At 40.7% G+C, this 15,682-nt stretch overlaps 1 protein-coding gene across 1 annotated transcript in view; it reads left to right on the top strand.

Annotated features, from left to right (window-relative positions):
• Window positions 1–1,146: 1,146 nt before the first annotated feature.
• The window catches only part of tep1 (telomerase-associated protein 1), a 55,196-nt gene continuing 40,660 nt past the window's right edge, over window positions 1,147–15,682 (top strand). The window contains exons 1-11 of the mRNA XM_047368161.1: window positions 1,147–1,304; window positions 3,963–4,438; window positions 5,305–5,493; window positions 5,585–5,734; window positions 8,980–9,144; window positions 9,228–9,365; window positions 9,579–9,650; window positions 9,870–9,994; window positions 12,383–12,540; window positions 12,702–12,811; window positions 12,920–12,998. Coding sequence (XP_047224117.1) covers window positions 3,965–4,438; window positions 5,305–5,493; window positions 5,585–5,734; window positions 8,980–9,144; window positions 9,228–9,365; window positions 9,579–9,650; window positions 9,870–9,994; window positions 12,383–12,540; window positions 12,702–12,811; window positions 12,920–12,998 — 1,660 coding nt within the window. The 5' untranslated portion in view covers window positions 1,147–1,304; window positions 3,963–3,964. The remainder of the gene's footprint in view (window positions 1,305–3,962; window positions 4,439–5,304; window positions 5,494–5,584; window positions 5,735–8,979; window positions 9,145–9,227; window positions 9,366–9,578; window positions 9,651–9,869; window positions 9,995–12,382; window positions 12,541–12,701; window positions 12,812–12,919; window positions 12,999–15,682) is intronic.

Here is a 15,682-nt window from a genome sequence, read left to right as displayed (position 1 = left end):
GGTACCGTTGCTTAGGATAGATGCCGTCGATACGCGTTTCCCCATCAGATACGCGTTTCCCCAAGCTGCATTAAACTTTATCAGGCGTGATTTCGCAAGTTGAATACGGTAGCTCAGAAGGGACAAGACAGACATCGAGGAGTGAAATAATTCAGAGTGGACATTGTATTTAATTTGTTTTGCAAAGCACGTCTAACTTTATTTTAACTAGTATTTCATTAGGAAGCTGCATGTATGTTGGTTAGTACCAGATCAGAAAAACAAATATCGCAAGTTTTAAGGTAAAACGTAAATAATGACCAAATACTGTGGGCGCTCCTTAACAGTCAGCCGGGGAAGGACTCGGGAAGCAGAGATGGCGGTGTGGGAGGAGTTTACTCTTTCTATTTTTGTTTGTTTTTGACGGGCCCAGCTACAAAAAGAGAACAGCATGACAGGCCAGTAAATGAGTCAGTCCACGGTTGCAAAGAGACACGGGGGAAAGAAGAAAATGGGTAACTAAGATTAAATGGTGACCATCATGTAGGGTTTATTATATGCAGACCGACAAAACTGTTGGTCATAAAACAACCTGGAATTACTAATTAAGCCTTCTAAACAGACAAAAGTTATAAAGTTACTAAATAGTGCCTGGAAGTTGGCTTTCCTTTACGCATTTTATCAAAATAATCTATTCATTGAAAGAATGCTACATACTTTAAAACAATAAAGCTCTTTTTGCTTTGTAAATGGTTAAAAGATAGATAAATCAACTCTGGTGATTCAGTTAATGTATTCCTATGAAGGTTTTTTTCTGCTCTATTGACTGTATATTGTGTAATATTAATAATATCAATAATAATAATTTCCTCCCTAAAAGATCACCTCCTGGCTAAAATAAAGTCTGTAATTGATCATATTATGCAGATTTACTGACTTTATTAATTATTTAAGACAATATTTTTTATCCTGTCACTGAAGCAACTCTGTTAGGTTTACTTCAGCCACATGATCGAAGCACTAAATCTTAACGGGGATCCCGGGTATGCTCAGACTCGTCCGCCGTTTAACGGTGTACAAACCCTTCCCACCCGTCGCACCGGCTGACAGATGGTGCGTACCCGGTGCTCTGCGACACTGTTTGTGTATAAAACCAGTTCCTGGTCCAGCTGGTGCTGTCTGCCCTAAATAAAGATCAAATTACAGCCAGCAGGGCTGAGCTTAATTCGTGGCAGTGGCAGGTAGCAGGACATGCCGGAAGTGTCACTGCGACTCTAGATTACAGTCGGTTTTCTGCATGTGACGCACAAGTCGTTGGGTTTAAGGTGAGTTTTCAGTCTTTTGGGGGCGGTCATGGTTAACCTCCACGCCTATGGAAACTTAATTCATTACAAATAGCTAGGCTTCCTTGTGTCTCATCTCAAGGTTATTTTCTCTTTCTGGTTTCACATGCAACGTGATTCTGGTGTAATTTATAATAATTCAACGCACTGGACAACTCTAAAACTTAGTTGTATGTTTCAGAGTTTTGTTTGTATTTAATTTTGTTTGCAGAAAGTCAACATTTTAAAATCTTGTTTGTATTGTGTAGCTTCAAATTATAAAGCAAATGTATCAAGTTGAATTGCCACTGTTTGCTGTATTTCATTTACTTTGTGATGTTACTACTCTTTTCTTAAGTTGGTTATTTTTATTACACAACACTCCCTTAACAACAGCAAACTGTTTGCTCAGCAGAAAGAATGCTGCTGAACTGCTCACCTGAATGCAGACTGGGATTATATGATCCATAGACACCCATACGTAGACGCCCTATCGAACCATGTTCAGCATAAATGAAATATCTAAACATAATAATAATAATATATAAAACATAAATAAAATTCTCTTGGCCGGGCCTGATTCTCCGTCGTTGGCCTACTTACGAACATAAGTGTGTGAGTGAATTAATAAGGTGAGGCATTAACGTAAATCTCTGTTAAAATGTGCTTTATGAAATAAAGTCCCTTTATTTGTATTAGTTCACATCGCAGCCTTGCCTGCAGCAATATGGCGGACACACGTCTCAGCAGCAGGCCATCCCAGTCAAAGAGGCGTCTACGTATTGATGTCTGATATGAGGTTTAGAGGAGTGGCTCCAGTTTGTAATGACCTTTGAACCCTTCAAACGCCTTGATATCAAACAGGCTTCTTTACTGTGGAGTTTTAAATATGCTCTGAAAACTCCTCTTTTTTCCGCTTTGGCCTTTGACCCGGCATGATAGAGCTCATTTTATGTGTCATTTATATATAGATATATTTGTGTTTCAATGTTTATATATATCTGTTCAGCATTTTGGTCAGTTGTGATGTTTTTAAAATGCTTATAAATAAAGTTACACTGGTTTGTCACATTATAAGGACAAACTTAATTGTATTTACTGTGATTTTCTGTGATAGACCAACAGATAATAGTGCAAACATGTAAGGTGGAAGGAAAATGATATTGGCTATGTTTAATAACAATAGGGTCGTATTTTGCTATGTTGCCCTTACTGTACAATCGCTTATTCTTATTTTTGTTTCTATATTTTTACTTTTTTTGAGAATCTGCATGTTTCCATTTGCCTTTCACTCTGCTGCAGATACACCTGAATTTCCCCTCTGAGGGACAATGAAAGATACTTTTATGACCTGTATGACCCCCTCTCTTTTCCAATGGTTATAATCAGTCTGACAGAGAGAGGTACCCTCAATCCTTGTGGTTTTTATTATAACAATGGCCACCAGCTGGCTCTAGATGGACAAACCTTATCAATTTATTATTTTACTTAGTACCCCTACACATAGCCCATTCTAAAACTGCCAAACTAACACTCAGTAGTTTAGTCTTACCTCCCCAACAATCCTACACCGTTCCAGACCCTTTGTGAAGTGCCTTGAGACGACATTGGGTGGTGAATTGGCGCTATATAAAGAAAACTGAATTGAAATTGAATTGAATTCTATTCTATTTAATACTTTGTAGGCACACTATTAGCTGGAACTCTTGAGATATGTCTCTAAAAGCTTTGTATATCCTGTGAACAAAGGTTTTGCCCCTCATTCATTGCAACATAACTCAGGCTCAGGCAGATTGGAGATCATCTGTGAAGGCAAGGCACGTTTATTTCTGTAGCAACATTCATACACAGGGTAATTCAACATGCTTTAAAGGAAAAATTAAAGAACAGAGATGACATGCATTCAAAACACAAAATACATCACAAACAAGAAATTAACATAGAACATGGCATATCAAATACAAACCAAGAAATGTAAACATTCAAATTTTAGCAAATAAAAGGTTAAGACATGACAGAAATGAAATGTAGCTATATTTGGCCTTTATGTTGGGTTAAATGTTTTCAGTCCTGATTTAAGGAACCAATCATTTCTGTACATCTCAGGTTTTCATGCAGTTGGTGCCAGAGCTGAGGAGCATAAAACTTTATGTCACCACTCCTTTTTAGTTCTGGTCTTGGGTTGATTTAGCGAAGACTGGTAATGACCTGAGGGGTCTACATAGTTCATACCTGACCAGCAACGCTGATTATGTAATTAGGCCCAGTACCATTCAGTGCTTTACAGATCATCAATGAGATATTAAGTTATGTCCCTGTACCAACAGGGGAGCCACTGCAATGATTTTAGGACAGAGGGATATGTTCCATGTTTCTGTTGGTGGTGGTCAAAACTCTAGCTGAAGCCTTTTTAATGAGCTGCAGCTTTTATTTGGGGCTTTCAGAGTACAGGGTTGAATACAAATGCTTGCCACACTTTTCTGATTTTATTTGAAAAACATTCATTATTTTCCTTCCATTTTACAAATGCCCACTGCTTGGTGTTTTATATGATGTGAAATCCCAATAAAATACAGAGATTTGTGGTATTAAGAAGACAAAGTGTGAAAACTTTACTGGGTTTGAATACTTTTACAAGCCACTGTATGTGTTTCTCTACAGAAATGAGGGCTTTGACTTTGGGACAGCAGCAGCAGCAGCTGGCCACATGTGGGCGAAGTCTCACCTCCAACTATTGTCCTCCAAGTTTGGAGAATAAGATTTTATCCCAGACCTCAACAATGACACCCCAATTTTCCTCGCTCTTTCCAGCACAACCTTCTTCCCTTCCTTCTCTTCAGGCAACCTGCCTGTCCTCCACCTCCTCCTTTCTTCTCTCCACCGATTCAGCCCTCCTCGGCACCCAGAACAAGCTCCTAACAGCCGGTTCTGCGGGTCTTGGTTCTTCCTTGACCTCCACTGTCCCCTCTCACTCATTGGTTCCCTTGTCGCTGGCTGGAGACCCTCTGATCAATCGCTTTGCTGATCCCCCTTCATTCCTGAAGTATGGTCTGAGTGGAGAAAAGAAGAGGGACAAAGGAGAGGAGGATGAGGAAATATCAGAAGAGATGGCATCCTCTTATGAAGAAACGAGCGTGGTACATTTATCTGTATTTCTGGTTTACAGTTGAAGCCAGATGTAATTATTTCTATTTGCTAAATGCCAGAACGATGAATGATAAAAATGTTCAGAGATTTTTTTTTTTTTCAGTTCTTCAACACGTTCCTTAGTATTTGGTAGAACTGCCTTTTCAAACTGTTTGACTTGGGTCAAAGGTTTTGAGTTTCCTTCCAAAAGCATCTCACAATAGGTTTCTTGAATTTTGGCCCATTCCTCCTGACAGAACTACTGTAACTGAGTCAGGTTTGTAGGTCGCCGTATTCTCACACACTTTCTTAGCTCTGACCACAAATGTTCTTTCGGACTGAGATAAGGGTTTTCTGATGGCGCCATATTGACTTTGTTGTCCTTCTGGCACATTGTAACTAATTTGATGGTATGTTGTGGGTCATTATCCATTTGGAATATCCAAATGTGCCCAAGCTCAAACGTCTGGGTCGATGTCTTGAAATGTTGCTTCAATATTACCATAAAGTTCTTTCCTCATGATGCACCAGTCCCTCCTGCATTAAAACACTCAATCACATGATGCTGCCACCTCCGTACTTCAGTTACGATGGTGTTCTCATTGAAAAACATGTCTGTCGTTGTTCTGGCATTTACCAGTTAGAAACTCTTTCAGTAATCCTAACTGACTTTAATACAGGAAAATTTTAGTCTGATTTGTTGTCAGACGTTGAGGCAAAAATGTTTTTTTTTTTAAGTGTATGTAAACATCTAGTTTCAAGCTAATAACATCCTAATCTGAAGGTCATTATAAAAATGGGTACTTGTGCATTTTGACCGTAGCTGCTCTTAATGCATGTATTGTTGTGTATCATGTGACTGTTTGTGCATCAGCAGCAGCCTGATGATGATCACTTGTCTGAAGAGGACATCAACGAAGAGGATGCTGAGACCACCATGGAGTCACCAAACCTTGAAATAGAAAACAACCAAAAACGTGATGACTCCGTGGACATCAGACAGGAAGAATTTGCAGAGCTTGAGAGAGGAACCGAAATTGCTGAAGAAGATATGAAAGATAAAAAGGTTTATTTCTTGATCTCCAGGCTGTGAGAACATAAGTAAAGTTGTCAGCTTTTACTCCTAGAGGCTGATTCCTGTCCTGTCTGTCCTTCAGTACCTCCTGCTGAACGCTGTTTGTTGCTCTCTGGTCAATAAGAGCAAACCTCCAGGCCAGAAGGACTGGAACTCACAGGACAGTGTTTGGACCACCATCACTAAACTGGCCGAGGACATTTCTGATGTTGACCCACAGTTTCTTCTTAAGGTCCGTTTGCATGTTCTGGCCGGTTTGGTCTGTTTACATAGACTCTATGTACCTTTGGTTGAGTTTAGGGCTACAGTTATTGATTATTTTAGCCATCAAGCATTCTATCCATTTATTCTGATGATTGAGTAAATGGATAAAAAATTGGCACATTCTGCAGATGTTTCATTTATCTTTTTCGGCTTATTTTATGAGTTCTAGAAGTACATTAAAGAGAAAATGCAAGTCAGCAAATTGAATTCCATTTTTAAAGACAAAAAACAACATTGTGTTGCCTAAACTGCATTAACACAGCATGCCTTTAGTGCACACTTGAACATTTGTAGCAAAGGATCCATCTGCAGCTAAAATAAAAGTTCAATATCAACATGTCAACAGCTCAGCCCTTTCTGGTGGACCAATACACTGCTAGCTGCCTCTGTAGTGAAAATGGTCACCAACAAAAAAAGTGCACCAAGTGTCACTTGCATATTGCATTCTGAATTTTGAAAGAGACCTTTTTAACATCATAAAACCAAATGTTATCCAGATAAAATAGAACCCTGTAGTGTACTTAAGTGCCAAATTACACTGTTGTTGTTTTTTAGTGCAATAGGAGATTTTTTACATAATTTGGACCAGGTGAGGCTAAAGCTATGCCTCTTGAGTGTCATATTTACAGACAAAGAAGGTTTTTCAACTTAAATGCAAAATCTAAATATTTTTGTACAGTTTTAGCTCTGAGTGGGTTGTTTGTTCAGCAAGCAGGATGTTTTAAAGTATTATATTCCAGTTAATGATTATTTGATTGCTTAATTAGTTAACAATTATTTCAATAATCTATTAATCACGCTTAATCCGATTGTTTCAGCTCTAGTTGAGTTTTGTTCTATCTTGTATAACACAAGTCATTGATGATGCTCTTGTCATGATTAGACATTCATTAAAGTAACTGAAAATGTCTCAGAGGAAAAAAACTAAAGTCAGAAATGGTCTTTGTAGTTCATGTCTGGCTTGTTTTCTCAAATATGTCCCATTACTCATAATGTTTGCTTAATTTGTTACACAAAAAAAAAATAGCCGTGCTCCTGTTTGTTCTGCTTGCCTCTTGAGTAGAAATCGCTGTTCAAACACTGCAAATGTTGACAGGTGAAGTTGGTGTTTAAGCTGCAAAAATTGAACTGAAAAGATTATGTGAGGAAGATTTTCCATTGAAAACAAAATGTCTGGATTATAAATCTGTTGCTTCTTTGATCGCCTGTTTTAAAAAGAAGCTAAAATTACTATTAACAACGCTGGGAAAAAGTGTCTGCTGCTTTACAGATTTGTTTTTGTGTCAAACAACCTTTAATAGTTTCATGCAAATGTAACACAATATTATAAATAATGTTATTAAATGTTGATTTTTATTCAGTAAGGGAGGGGGAGCTATCCAACCAGCCTGACCTTATCAGAAAATGTAACTAGTCCTTAAACCCTAACTGGTTATGCCACCCTCGGTAGCAACAACTGCCATCAAGCATTAGTCATAACAATGAGTCTTTTACACTCAACACTATGTTTAAGGACATGCCAGAGGATCTCAATTCGATTTAAGTCTGGACTTTGACTAGGCCTCTCCAAAAACATCCTTTTATTCAAAGGCACTAGCAGGTGTGCTTTGAATCATTGTCCTGCTACTTAATCCAAGTACCCTTGATGTTAAGGGCACAAATGGATGGCCGGACATTGTCCTTCAGGGTTTTCTGCTAGTGAGCAGAATTCATGGTTCCATCAAATACAGAAACGTCGTCCAGGACCTGAAGCAGTAAACCAGCCCCAGATAATCACATTACCACCAACAAGCTGTACTGTTTTTGATCTTTCTCTGAAATTATGTTAGTTTTACAGATGCAACGGAACACACACCTTCCAGAAACGTCTGCTTATATCTCTTCAGTTCACAGAATATTTCCCCAGAAAGTCTTGTGGTTCAAGATGTTTTCAGGCAAATGTGACATTGTAACGTTCGTTACATGTTATTGTTAACATTATGTTTGATTGTGGACAAAAAAGCCGAAAAACACTGGAATTGGATTAATTCCTGCCGTCATTTGAACCAGCTAGATGTGAGGAACCAGCTAGATGTGAGGACAGGAGGCAAGGGAGGATTTTGCTCTCAAATGCATTGTTAAGATGTAGCAAACTGAAGGGGCTGTCACCTTAAATAAAGGAGGAGCAGTCATAATAGTCAGCAGCATCATACCTGACCCTCCAAACTGGTTGCCTCCATTAGTAAAGACTGGCAAAAAGCCTTAGCTTTTATTTGGCTGAATCAGTTTCCTGCTGAGAGACCCGATGACGACCCATCTTCAGTGAGAGCTCACCGGATTTTTATCAACAATGTCTTACAAATTGGCATTCAAATGTAATGCAATGGTCATTATGGAGGTTTGGTAATCCCAAAGATGCTGCTGTTTGATGTAGTCTTCTAACAACCTGATTTTTGTGTATATTTCTTTTGTTCTTAACCTTCCATACCAGCCTCGTCACGGTTTGTGGTGGCAAAATACAGTGCTGTGACAAAGTATTTCCCCTTAGAGATCTCTTTTATTGTTGCTTTTTTGTCACACTGACATGTTTCAGATCATCAAACTGATTTTAATATCAGATAAACCCTAACAGTCAGAATTTAAAATGATGATTTTCGTTCTCAATCTTTGGGGGAAAAAAACCGAGCTGACCTCATTTTATGTGACCAAGTAATTCTTTAACCAGCCACACCAAGACTGATTTACTGCCAAACCTGAAGAATCAACCAATCCATTAAATAGAATCATTCTGGCAACATGAAGTAGATTAAAACATCTCAAAAAGCAACATAAGAACCTTAAATATAAACCGCAACAACATGTAAAGACAAAGCCTGAAAACATCCTTCTGCAATAGTTGTCTCATATTTGATCTTTTTTAAATCACAAACCAAATCTTTTCACGGCACTACAACAAAAGTTTTTAACTTTCGCAAACTTTTGGAAACTGTATGTAAATCTTTACAAACCTGTACAATCTTCTGGGTTACATATACTTAAGTTGTTTTCTTTTTGTCCGTTAGTTTGCATTAAACTGTGTTCAGTGACATTTTTTATGACTGATTAATTTAGCCTGAACACAGGTAACTGTTACAAAATCAGCAAATTAGATCAACAGCAAAAGTGCAAACATAAGCATTTACAGTTTATTACACATTTCATCATATTAAACTGTTTGCTCTGTTTCCCATCTAGGTTGCAGTTTACACCAGACAAGAATTAAACATCAGGATCACTACAAACTTCTTATTGGCTCTGGCCGCCAGTCTGGCCTCCACAAAGCCTCATATCCGGAGGTATTTCTGCGTTGCCGTGCAGCTTCCCTCCGACTGGCTGGAAATAGTCAGAATCTACACTACAGTAAGTCAGAGTCAGGGTCAACTTCTATGTCCTGTCTACACTTTTTAAACTTTTATCTAAACAAACTGATTATCTTGTTCCAGTGCTTCAACAGCTGTCTGCCGACGTGTCTGAAGAAGGCGATGGTCGACAAGTTCAAGCAGTTCAACGAGTACCAACTGGCCAAATACAACACGCGCAAGCACCGCTGTAAACACAGCCGGAAGATGGCAAAAGGAAAGGTAGAAAAACGGACTTCTGATGAAGAAAAAAGTACCAGCTTTTACTGGGAGAAAACTGTGCCAGTATTATGGTTAATTTAATGTGTGCTGCTAGTTTAAAACCTGATCAAAACTTAATGATTTCTATTCTATACAGTTGTTACTTTGAATCAGTACTGGGCTTTCCTGTGATGGTTCACTGCTCTGTTAACACTGTTATCTGTGATTTTTCAGAAACCAACTGATGCAGAGCTGCAAAAATGGGCCAAATTTCTCAACTCTGAAGCAGGTATTCTGAAGAAAGTGGTAAGTTATTACTTCTATTATAACACTTAATGTTTTCTCTTTGAGCACCAAAGCTTTTAGTATAAAATAATAGCTGCAGGCTTGAATTAGGCTCTCTGGTTTTTCTTGCATGTGTGCATAAAATATCATAAAATCACAGACAGAAAATGAAATCTCTACTGTTTGATTATTAATTGCATTTGTAATTGCAAACTCTAACGGCCGTTTATCTGTGCTCAGTTCCACATTGAGGGCGGCAGAGTGGTCGTGGATAAAAAACAGAGCGAGTTCAGTATGAAGAAGTTGATCAAGAAACTTCACATTAAAGAACCTGCTGAACTTGTTATGGCCATTCTGGGAAGAAAGTAAGACACATTCATCGTGATGGTGGTGGTTTGAGGCTGTTGAGAGTTTCGCATGGCTCAGGTCGTTGAGTTTTGCTGATGTTGATGTTTGAGCTTAAAGTGCCATAACATCCAAGTTGTGTGTTAATATCATGCCAGGGTGGAAAGAGAAGAGAAGGGAAGGGCTTTAAGGTAATTTCCCATCAGTTTAGAGTCTATAATCCAGTAGTGAGAGAGATTATTCTCAAGCGGAAATCATTTGAGGCCGTTTTCACACCTGAGGTGTTTAGTCTGTTTTAAAACTAACTCTTAGGGCGGTTCGTTTGTGTCGATGTGACGACAGCAAACTCTCTAGGGTGCGGACTGTTTGGAGGTGGTGATCTCGGTACTGTTCCAAACCAGGTCTGGAGCGTATGTTTATGGTGTGAATGTGATCTGACCTTGTTCTGACACAACTACCAGTTGTATGTTGCAAGCTTCCCATATGCGATTCATTGTGGATTTGCAACAAACAATGGCGGCTAATCTTTTTTCTAAAGCTTAGAACATCTTCTCAAAATCTATTCAATATACTTCAAATATAATTTTACCTGAAATAGTACCCAGAAACAAACTAATGATATAATAAAATTCTCTGTTTTCTACTAGCAATGAACACAGCATCCGCTTCCTGTTTACATTCAGTTCTCCTGTACAGCACACATCCGACCAATAAACAGACTTGATGTTCTGGTGTAGTTTGTAGTAATCAAACCAGCAGGAAAATTTAGAAGTTTAAAAACTCATCAATTCGGACCAAAGTAAATGAACCCTAGGTTTGAAAACGCCCTGAAACAGCTGCTAGCCTGAATAGGAGTCGATGCATGAGGAAGTTCACTTCAATCGGGTTGTGCAATGGTCAGAAATTGCAAAAACTTTACAGGTCCCCCTTAAACTCTCAGCATGTTTAATGTTATTCTTATTAATGGTACAATTATAAAGGGATTGAACCAGTTTGCCTTGTTTAAAAGAGATGAAGGAGAAACTGCTCTCTAAAAGGTGGTAACATGACTTAGGCAAAGTTGCATCTGACATTTGATCCAAAAAAATCAGTGTGCTGTCATGGCCCAGTCAAAGTCTGAACCTTAATCTGGCTAAAATTTAGAAACACATGTTTATTAATCTCAATAAACAACATTTTTCCGTTCAGGTGGTTTTTGTTTAATAAATAAGAGTGTGGGAACTGTTTTGTGTTTTTGTACTAGATTAAAAGAACCCGGTAAAGACTAGGGTCTCATTTATAAAACATTGTTTATGGCAAAAAGAAAATCACACCAGTAAGCAATTTCCCCTTTATAAATCACTGCTGCACTTCAACGCTTGCATACAAGGTCCTGCCTCATGTTCTGCCCTCTACACACCCACATTCAACCATAAATGGCCAATGCAAAGCATGACTGCGGATATGCATTTAAGTAAGTCAGCTGATCAATGTTACTTCATGGTTAACCATGGCAACCATGGAGAAAAGAGCAAAGAGGTAGAAATCAGTGTGTTGGTGAGTGAATTGCAGAGTCAGATTAAGGTCATGTTTGGTAGCCACAGCAGTGGTTGTCAGTGTCACCACAGTATTTAAATGTTTATAGCACTCAGTGTTAGACACCTGGTCACAATTCCTGTGTTAATCTGTGGTTCACATCACCATGGTGATCATCGGGGAGAGGAATGTGATGGTGAGACAACTTTAGTGAAATGCTTGAGGACTTTGATTTAATTTAAGTTGGCCTATTGGCCTTTTAAAATTATTTGAAAGGTGCTTATGTACAGTTATGGCTCACCAGCGCAAGCATAAATAACACTGTGGTTCTGAATGGTTTTGATGACATCAATCTATGATTAAAGTTTGATATGGAGTGAAATTGAACGTCTGAGAGGAATCATGATGCAGTGTGGCTTCAGTTCCCCTCCTCACCATCTGCGTTGATAGTTTCCCCTGTCTCTAAAATGAGCATACACATGGGTCAGAGTTCACGTGAGGGAACTGCACATTACCCAGCAAGTTTGTTTTTTATGTGTAGAAAGTGATTTTCGCCAGTTTCAAGCCCTGTTCTTTGCGCATGCCATGTTTATAAATAAGACCCCAGATAATTTTCAAGTCCAAATAATTACATCCTAGAACTGAAATGGGGGTGTACTTTGATTGCTCATTATGAATTTATGCTAATGTTAGTTTGTAGTTCCACAACTATAATATCTGGAACAGAGCAGACATGTTTTATCTCTTTATATCTACTTATACTTTTTACTTTGCAGAGGACATTCTCAACCAAAATGCAAAACAGTTATGAGGATTTAATTTTTTTGTCCTTCATTTAAAAGGCCTGTTGTTAAAGTAGTTATTAAACGTAACAGAAAACACTTAAAATGCAGGTATCCCGGTGATGCGAAGGCGTTCACCCACAGTGGAATAAAGGGTGTGTGGGACCCAGACAGAGCCGGGCAGCGGATGAAGCTCAAAGAGCCTCAGACATGGGAGCGGCTGCTCAGTCTGGAAGGCAACAAAGCCGCCACCTGGGAGAAGCTCATAGGTAAGAACTCAAAGATGGGTGTAGCAACATGAACAGACTTGTAGGCCAGAGCTGCAGAAACACTGCATCCCTAGTTCCAACCAGATGATCATGATTGGAGGAAATATTGTGTCACATTTTGTTTTCATGTGTTATAACCAATATTTTTCCATGTGGTTCAGACAGCAGATCTCTTCCATTCATGGCCATGTTGAGGAACCTGAGGAACATGATCACCAAAGGAATCAGCGAAGCTCATCACAAAAAGATCCTTAACAGACTGACCAATCAGGTGCAACACATTCTAATGAATCATAGACTGCTTATGTTTCTCCTGTAAATGAAAAATATGCCAATGTCTCCTGTACATTCTTACATTCTTCTTTTGATGTCCTCACAGAAAGCAGTCATTCAGAGCCGACAGTTTCCTTTCAGATTCCTCGCTGCTTACAAAGTTATCATGGAGCTTCGTGCTGTAGGTAAGAAGCCTCAGAAAGATAAAAGTCTAATGGACTTACTCGTTCTCTTCGTACTCATCGTCTTCCGCTTTATCCGGAACCGGATTGCGGAGGCAGCGGGCTCAGCAGAGACACCCAGACGTCCCTCTCCCCAGACACCTCCTCCAGCTCCTCCGGGTGGAGCCCAAGGCGTTCCCAGGCCAGCGGAGGGTCATAGTTCCTCCAGCGTGTCCTGGGCCTCCCCCCGGTGGGATGTGCCTGGAACACCTCCTGAGGAAGGCGTCCAGGAGGCATCCGGTATAGATGCCCGAGCCACCTCAACTGGCTCCTCTCGATGTGGAGGAGCAGTGGCTCTACTCCGAGCCCCTCCCGAATGGCCGAGCTCCTCACCCTATCTCTAAGGGAGTGCCCGGCCACCCTACGGAAGAAGCTCATTTCAGCCACTTGTACCCGGGATCTCGTTCTTTCGGTCATGACCCAAAGTTCATGGCCGTAGGTGAGGGTAGGAACGTAGACCGACCGGTAAATCGAGAGCTTCGCTTTTCGGCTCAGCTCTCTCTTCACCACAACGGACCGGCACAGCGCCCCCATTACTGCGGCAGTTGCGCCAATCCGTTTGTCGATCTCCCGCTCCATTCTTCCCTCACTCGTGAACAAGATCTCGAGATACTTGTCCATAATGAACACCATGTTCAAACATAAGGGTGTCCATCTGTGCACTTGGCACCAGGACACCCTAGGCAGGAGGTCGATGATCGACTTCGTTGTCGTATCATCAGACCTTTGGCCGCATGTTTTGGACACTCGGGTGAAGAGAGGGGCTGAGCTGTCCACTGATCACCACCTGGTGGTGAGTTGGATCCACTGGAAGAGGAGAAAGCCGGACAGACTTGGCAGGCCCAAGCGCATAGTGAGGGTCTGCTGGGAACATCAACTCCCACCTCCGGGAGAGCTTTGACCAGATTCCGGGGGATGTTGGAGACATAGAGTCCGAGTGGACCATGTTCTCCACATCAATTGTCGATGCTGCTGCCCGTAGCAGCGGCCGTAAGGTCTGCAGTGCCTGACGCGGCGGCAATCCCAGAACCCGGTGGTAGACACCGGCAGTAAGGGACGCTGTCAGGCTGAAGAAAGGTTCCCATTGGCTGTGGTTGGCTTGTGGGACTACTGAGGTGTCTGACAGGTACCGTGAGGCCAAGCGTGCCCCGGCCCGCGCTGTGGCGTAGGCAAAAACCTGGGCCTGGGAGGAGTTTGGTGAGGCCATGGAGAAGGACTACCGGTTGGCTACGAAGCGATTCTGGCAAACCGTCCCACGCCTCAGGAGGGGGAAGCAGTGCTTCGCCAACACTGTTTACAGTGTGGTGGGAGGCTGCTGACCTCGACTGGGGACCTCGTCCCGGCCGTGGAACACTGGACCAGCTCTATACCCTCTACAGGGCACTCGAGGGTTCATGGGAGTTTGCTCAACCAGTCCACATGTGTTTTGTGGACCTGGAGAAGGCATTCGACTGTGTCCCTCGTGATGCCCTGTGGGGGGTGCTCCAGGAGTATGGAATCGGGGGCCCTTTATTAGGAGCCATCCGGTCTCTGTAGATGTGGAGCTGGAGTTTGGTCCACATTGATGGCACTAAGTCGGACTTGTTCCCAGTGCATGTTGGACTCCGGCAGGGCTGCCCTTTGTCACCAGTCCTGTTCATAACTTTTATGGTCAGGATTTCAGAAAATGTCTGAAAAGACAGAAAATGTCTCATTTTATAACTGGATATTTAAACATTACAATCTAGGATTATATCCTCCTGTCTGGTGTTGCTTAGGTGCAGCTCTGACTTTAATCTAATTAAACAACGTTCAGCTGTCTTGATTAGGTTTTTACTGACATTTGCACATTTAATCAGTAGTTCTTAAAGAGGTTTAAAGGATCTAATTGTACAAATTTATCAGTCAGAAGATGGGAAAAGATAGGACATTTCTCAGATATGATTTCTTTATCAGAAAGTCTAATCTATCTAGGCCCGGCTAAAGCCTTCAGAAACCCTTTGGGAGATTCTTTTACTTTCTGAAATCCAAAAGGTATGTTTAGCAGAAAAACAACACTGAGTCCCACCAAAAGATCACCATACGCAATGTAAAGGTAGTGGCAGCATTACGCTCTGTGTTTATTACCACTTCAGATGGATGAAATTATGTACAGTTATTAGATGTTCCTCTGGTTCAATAAACCATAATAAAATGACTGCTTCATTAGCATGGTCTTCTGAGGAGGGGAGTCATTCATTAATTCAGCTATGCTAGAGTCAGGGCACCTTTGAAGCATACGGGCTGGCTGCTGAGAACTATAGGTGGCCAAAACTGGCCTATCCAGAGCCCAGAACTAAGCCTGAGAGAAACTACATGGGGTCACCTGAAAAAAGGACTAAACAAGAGATCTTTGATCAATTTGATTGTTTACAAGGTAGTGTTCAAATAGACTTCTGACAGACTTCTATCAAATAAGACTGAATGTTGAAAATGGATCAAAAGGAGTCTGAACAAAGTATTACACATACACATGCATCAGCATTATTATTGGCCTGTTATGTTATATTTTCCCCCTTTTTTATACATTTGGTTCTTCAGGAGAATTGTACAGAATATAAGCAACATTAAAGGTGGGATTTAGTCTGACTTTCGTTTTGGGCTAGACACAAACTCTTCTTTATCTCTTT

This window comes from Girardinichthys multiradiatus, chromosome 6 (genome assembly GCF_021462225.1).
Source record: "Girardinichthys multiradiatus isolate DD_20200921_A chromosome 6, DD_fGirMul_XY1, whole genome shotgun sequence".
NCBI lineage: Eukaryota > Metazoa > Chordata > Actinopteri > Cyprinodontiformes > Goodeidae > Girardinichthys > Girardinichthys multiradiatus.
Note: the sequence above shows the minus strand (reverse complement) of the source record. Positions and strands in the feature narration are given on the sequence as shown.